The following is a 6,001-nucleotide window of genomic DNA, read 5'->3' as shown; positions in this document are numbered from 1 at the left end:
CCCGGTGGGGCTGGAATTTCAAGTGGGGTGGGGGGGGGGAGGGGGTGGGTGAAGAGAGAAAAGAGGAGCCCTTGAATCGAATTGCTCAGACGATTTTAGGATCTGATGTTCTTTCCCACTTTCTGTGTTGATGATTATCCTTCTAGAGCCTGATTGTGAGGGCCTGCTTAGTATTCACTGGCAAAGACTTACCCTAATGAATGTAGCTGGTTTCCTATTATTGGACATTGAGGTTGTTTCAGATTTTGGACAATCACAAACCCGACCTGGATGAATACCCAAGAAGCTAAATCCATGCTGGTCCTGGATGCTGAGCTCCGGAGAAATATTCCGGGACTTTAAAGCACAAGGAGGCCACCAGCAGTTGTAACTGGAAGCTTTTTGGCAAAGGCCCAGAAGACTGGCTAAGGCCAAAGACGGTGCTGCAGCCGCTTGGCTTGCTTGACCTGCCCCCGGGGTCAGTACCCCTTTACCAAGCAACCCCGTCACAGAGTGTTCAGGCTGGCAGCGCCCCTTGAGGCCACTGGACCTGCACCCTGCACCCTCGTCTCACACGTGAGGGGAAAAAAAAAAAGCCCCTGGGCTGGGTATGGTTCTGAGGCAGTTTAGCAGCCAGAAAGAACCCTGCCTCCCGCCATCCCGCCTACAACACTCCCCCCAGCATCCTGGCTTCTGGACTGGGAGTCGAGCTCTGAGACTTGGAATCTGACCTCCAAGCCCTGAAATGCTGCCTGCACTCCTTTACTAGATTACTTACTGCTGAGGCCACGAGAGGAGATTTGGGCACTTTTGCAAAGGAACTGACACAGAAAACAAAGGGCATGGAAGGAAGGCTCCAGGGTGACCCCACGGGCAGCTAGACCTGCTCCACCCACAACCTCCTATTTTCCTGACCCAGGTGGCATGCTTAACGGCAGTCACCCTCTGTCGGGTCCACTGGGCACATCTCTTGTGGGTTTTGAGCCGAAATAACGCGTGAGTCCTTCGCTTGCCTTAGCCGGGTCAGCTGCCCCTTTTTGCTGGGAACTGGCTTTGCCAAAGGCCCGTCTCTCCAGCCCTCTGTGCCTGACAGCTTTCTGTGGTTTGGGGTGCTAATGAGCTTCCCTCCTTTCCCTCCTCCAGCCTTGTTACTGCCTGGGGAATTTGCACAAATGGTGTGTGATTTGGCCCTTCTGTGTTTTCTTTTCTGACTTGGAGGTAAAGAAAACCCCTCACCCCCCACCGACACTCTGTTTATTCAACTGGGAGGGCTTTCACACCCAGAGACCCAGCTCCCCCTCCCTGAGCTCCCTGTTCTAAATCTTCATCCCTCCTCCTCCGGGTCCCCCAGCCCTGCTCTGCCCTGAATAATTTATGAGTCCAGACAGGCCTTATAAAAGGGTCTCCCAGGAAAGGCCAAAAGAATGCAGGAGGTTCTGAGAAATGAGAGCCCCTACGGCCTGCCTGGCCTCAACCCCCTAAGGATGGACCCTCCTGTTCCCGCTGCTGCTGCCCCTGTCCCAGCCCCAGTCCTAGCTCTAGCCCCTGTGCAGCACCCCCGGGCACTCCCTGACCTATTAAGTCCATCGGTCCTTGTTTCCTCTGGACAGCAAGTAGGTGGCAAAGAAAGGTAAGTGGAACTTGGCCTCTGGCGACCCGAACTCCGGCTTAGTAGGGTCCTGGGATTCCTGGGACAATGCAATGGATGAATGGCCAGGGTGCCCCTGCTCCCTGTGGAGGGGTAGGGTAAGACCTCCCAGCCCCCAGAGACTGCCCCTTGCCCATCTCAAGCTAGAGTGCCTCAACTGGTTTCTCACCTCACGCATCCCTCTGGGTGGCAGGGGGGAATTTGGGGACAGAGGCATCGCCAAAGCTAAAAGCTGAGCAGCCAGGGCCTCATGGGCCAAGGGGCTCAGTCCATTGAGGAGCACAGGGGGGACGTCCACACTGCGTGCATGTCTTCCACATGACCTAGGCTGTAGAGTGGGAAAAAGAGGGCCAAAGTCCCAAGAAGCCTTTGACTGGTGGTGGGGGTTGGGGGGACTGTCTTTTTCCTGACCAGACCTTAAGATTTCCATTTGCTTCTTTCCCGGACCTCTGGAAGTCTAGTGGGGAAGCAGTGGGCCCAGGAATAGTTCAGGCCACTTTCCCCAGTGCAGGAAGATGGCAGGACTCTCAGTTCTGCTTGTTGGAGTAGGAGATGGGGGGCCAGATATTTTCCATGCAACCCTAATTTATTCCTCCAAACATGCAACAGTCAACAAACACTGAGTGAAATGCCTACTGTGTACCAGGCATTGCTCTGGGCGTTGGGGATTCAGACACAATCATACCTATGTCTGCCCCCAAGAAGCTCAACGGTGAGTAAACATAATTACAAAACAGCCTGACAAGAGCAATGATCACATTGTTGAAGGAGGCGGGAGGGGCCCTGACCTGGGCTCAGGGGCCTCACAGCAGGCTTCCTGGAGCCCCGGCATCAGAGCCAAGTGCTTCGGAGGTTCCCATCTCCTTCCTCCACGACTGATCTTGCCTCTCTGTCCTAGAGGAGCTTGTCTCTGGAGGCCCTGGCTGTCCTCTACAAGTGACTCTTCGAGCCAGGTTTGGAGACTGATAGATTCGGTGAGTCTGAGCCCCTGTGTCCCACGGTCACATGCACAGGCAGCCACGTGCGTTCACAGCGGTCAAGCAGGTCCCTTTCCAGAGCGCCCCTGCCTTTGGGTCAGGGCTGCAGATGTGGGAATGCTTCTCCACAGCCTCCCTCACATTTGATTTCACGATGACTGAGGGAGGAGGGCCTCTCTGGGGTTTCAAAGGGAAGGATGAAGAGATGAGTGCCCAGGAGTGGGGATGGATTTGGGCAGGCCCCACAGCTAACCTGTGGGAGAGCTGGTGCTAGAATCCTGGTCTCCTGGCATGCAACCTCAGTGCTCTCCCTTCCCCCACCCCGCAAGCCCCCTCCCCTGAATCTTTGTGGCTCAGTAGAACTCTGTCTCCCGGCCAATCTCCAAACAGATGTTAGAATAGGGGCAGGAAAGCAAACAACCCCCAGGACTCTGTGGATTTGTTTTACAACCAGAAGGACAGAGCCCCTTGTGGGGGACGAGGCGCAGGGGCTGCCCCCAGGGATGTCTAAGGTTTCTAGATCATCTTAGGGAGGTTTGGGAGTCCTGGTACAGAAGAGGCAGCTGTGTGGCCATGGGCTTTGAGTCACATGCTAGCTCTTGCTTTGGACAGGCTACTGGTGGTCCAACAGGTGCAGAAGTCACGAAGACTGACTCCAAGTTCCATCATCCCGTCAGGTAAGCCTATGGTGCTCAGCTTGGAACCTGACGTAGATCTGTCAGCTCTTCTAATCCTCAGAGCAGCCCTGTGGAGCAGGAGGAGGCAGGCAGTGCCCAGATCCCTCTTTCTTAGACCAGGAAACTGAAGCCCAGGGTGGTTCAGAGAGTTGACCAAGGTTGGCTTCCTTGGAGGATCTGTCGGTGACCCCTAAGAATGAGCCCCGATGGGTGGGGTCAGCGAAGGAAGCCTTAGTGAGATGTGGGGGACGCAGGGCTAGAGAATTCTTGGCTAGAAGACTTCTGAAGTCGTGGGTGAGGGGAGGGTGGGATCAATGTCGGAGTTGACAGATGCCGGGGCAGGGGCTTTCCACAGCTCTAGGCCCACCGACATGACCTTCCTGCCTGGGGCCATTTTGAAAGTTCTGTTAGAATCATTCTTTTCCCTTTCGCCTCACTACTGTGGGCAGGAGAAGGAGTTTAGGGGTGGACTTCCATCTGGCCTTCCTTGCCTCTCTGCACGTATGAGACCTAAGTAAGCCAGGGGCCATATTTCTTCTCTGTCCACAGACTCTTCTGGCCTAAATCCCGCTCCTTTGACTACCTGTACAGTGATGGGGAGATTTTACTGCAGAACTTCCCTGTCCAGGCAACCATCAACCTATATGAGGATTCAGACAGCGAAGAGGAGGAGGAGGAAGAAGAAAGGGACAAGGAAGAGGAGACAGAGGAAAGGGGGCCAGAAGAGTGTGTGAGGGTACCAAGGTCAGCACCACACACGGCCACAGTTCATCTTCCTTCCCTTCTCTTGACATGCCCAAACTGAACTGGTCAGAGTCTGATTGGCGTTCAGTATGACTGGCAAGGCTCTAGAACATCAGTGAGGCAGGAATCTCCAGATACAGCTTTGTGGATTATAAGTTGGGCCCTGGAGTGCCCAGCTCACAGTGGCTGCATTCAATTAGCCTGTGAGCCCAGGCCTCTGGCATCTCATTGTCTGTGTTGCTGTGGTGTTGACAATGAGGGGGTCCAAGGAGCTCTAGGGGAAGACCTGCTTTCTGAAGCACCTCAGAAACAGTTCAAGACAATACCTGCTTATGCAGAGAGAACCAGTTACTCTTCAGGGGGTCTTTGACTCCCCAGCATTCCAGCTAGCCCCAGAGTCCTGCCTTCCTTCATAAAGCCTGACTTCTGGCTTCCCCTGCAGAGACACCAATATCAGATCCAAGCAAAATGGAGGCACCTCTTTGAGGCGCCTTGCAGGATAGGAAAGGGGCATCTAGGAAATCAGCTTGCTTTGGAGAACCTCCATGTATTTTGCATGCTATCCACTGAGGTCTGTATGTTGGTATGAAACAAATCAGGTGAAAAATAAACTAGATGATGTGTGCCCTTTTCCTGGAACTGTGCAGATTTCTTAACTGAACTCTGCCCATGTTGTGAAGCCACAGGCAGAGGGTCAGAGAACAGCTCAAGGCCAATTCATTGCCCTACTTGAGGTCAGTTGACAGATTCTACTCCATGGGGATATAGGGCTCGGACTGACCCAGCATGGGGCCAGGCTTTCTCTGTCAACTTGTGAAATCAGTCAGGCTCGATTAAACTTCAACAGCAGCTTAGGAAAGGAGCAAATAGGCCTCCAAAACGCAGGGAGTATGGGAGTATGGGGGAGAGTGAGACGTGTAGCCTCTGCTGAGCTTTGGAGATGAGAGTATACATGCAGGGAGGGGGTTCAAGGGGGTTGATTACTAACTCCTGTCAACTTTATCTCCTCGATTCCATTTGTATCTTCTACAGCTCAGGTCCTCATGCCCATCCTGCCCCGATTACCCCAATTCATGTTCTTGCCTTCCTACGCAATGTGCCCTCCCCACTCACTGGTCCCAAGATCAGACCATAGCGTGCTCCGCTGAAAGCCCTACCATGCTCTTCATTGCCTCACCAACAGTTGGGACTTACCGTTCTTTTTTTCTTTTGATCACAGATCCCCTTGAGAATCTATGGCTTCTCTATTCATATATTCACAAATGAAGCCTTTAATTTGATATTCTAAGCTGTTTGACAGCCTAGTTCTTGCCAGTCTCTTCAGACTCGTCTCTTGACAGTTGAAGCCTGTGGCGCCCATCCTTGAATGTGTCATGCCTTTGAACACCTTGGTGGCTTTAACCCTCTTTCTGGAATGCCTCATCACTTTTGTATGTCTGGTGAGCTCCCCTTCAGCCAATAGGACTAGTTCAGACACCGACACCGTTCCTGTGAAAAGCCTCCCCAGAACTTCAAGTCCAGGTGGGGTCCCCCCATATATTCATGACCTCCTCCACCATAGCATCTGCCTCTGTCCCCCTGTGGCTGTGTCTGATATCCCCATGTGACTTTATCATACAGCACACTGCCTTGTATAAGGGACATGCTCAGGAAATGTTGAAGGAAAAAATTCTCAGGTCTTCTTAAGGAACCGCCTCTGTCCCTCCACTTGCTGGTCTCCCGGATTTTTGCTTAGCTACAAACAGGACCGGGTGACATCATTTGATTCAGGCCCAAAATGCTGGCCATTTCTCTTCTCCTTCAACTTGAGAGTGGACTGCTTCAGTTCTGAGCCCTCCCTGGGAAGTGCCTGAATTTGGACAACCTGAGCAGACCACGGAACTCACACACACGCACACGCACGCGCACACACACACACACACACACACACACACTGGTGCCATCTATTGGTCAAAGTTTAACCTCATTCCTTAATT

The 6,001-nt window shown here is 53.0% G+C and overlaps 1 protein-coding gene across 2 annotated transcripts; it reads left to right on the top strand.

Moving 5' to 3' along the window:
- Positions 1-266: 266 nt before the first annotated feature.
- On the top strand, positions 267-4,647 carry RIPPLY1 (ripply transcriptional repressor 1). 2 transcript variants are annotated; one of them, XM_032331781.1, is made up of 5 exons: positions 267-975; positions 1,123-1,609; positions 2,526-2,601; positions 3,217-3,281; positions 3,831-4,647. In XM_032331781.1, exons 2-5 carry the CDS (start codon positions 1,404-1,406, stop codon positions 4,084-4,086), a joined length of 603 nt encoding a protein of 200 aa, XP_032187672.1. In that variant the 5' UTR covers positions 267-975; positions 1,123-1,403; the 3' UTR covers positions 4,087-4,647. The 2 variants fall into 2 exon arrangements, with proteins under 2 accessions (XP_032187672.1, XP_032187671.1); XM_032331780.1 differs by lacking the exon at positions 267-975 and having other exon boundaries at positions 982-1,609.
- Positions 4,648-6,001: the final 1,354 nt, after the last annotated feature.

The sequence above is a fragment of the Mustela erminea genome, chromosome X, assembly GCF_009829155.1.
Source record: "Mustela erminea isolate mMusErm1 chromosome X, mMusErm1.Pri, whole genome shotgun sequence".
Taxonomy (NCBI): Eukaryota; Metazoa; Chordata; class Mammalia; order Carnivora; family Mustelidae; genus Mustela; species Mustela erminea.
The sequence above is the reverse complement of the archived record's forward strand: the minus strand, read 5'-3'. Positions and strand labels throughout refer to the sequence as shown.

Coding starts and splice junctions, on each gene's coding strand:
- RIPPLY1 (XM_032331781.1), top strand. CDS start 1,404: ATGCAGGAGGTTCTGAGAAATGAGAGCCCCTACGGCCTGCCTGGCCTC. Junction 1,610..2,525: donor CAAGTAGGTGGCAAAGAAAG/GTAAGTGGAACT, acceptor TCTCTGTCCTAG/AGGAGCTTGTCTCTGGAGGC. Junction 3,282..3,830: donor AAGTTCCATCATCCCGTCAG/GTAAGCCTATGG, acceptor CTCTGTCCACAG/ACTCTTCTGGCCTAAATCCC.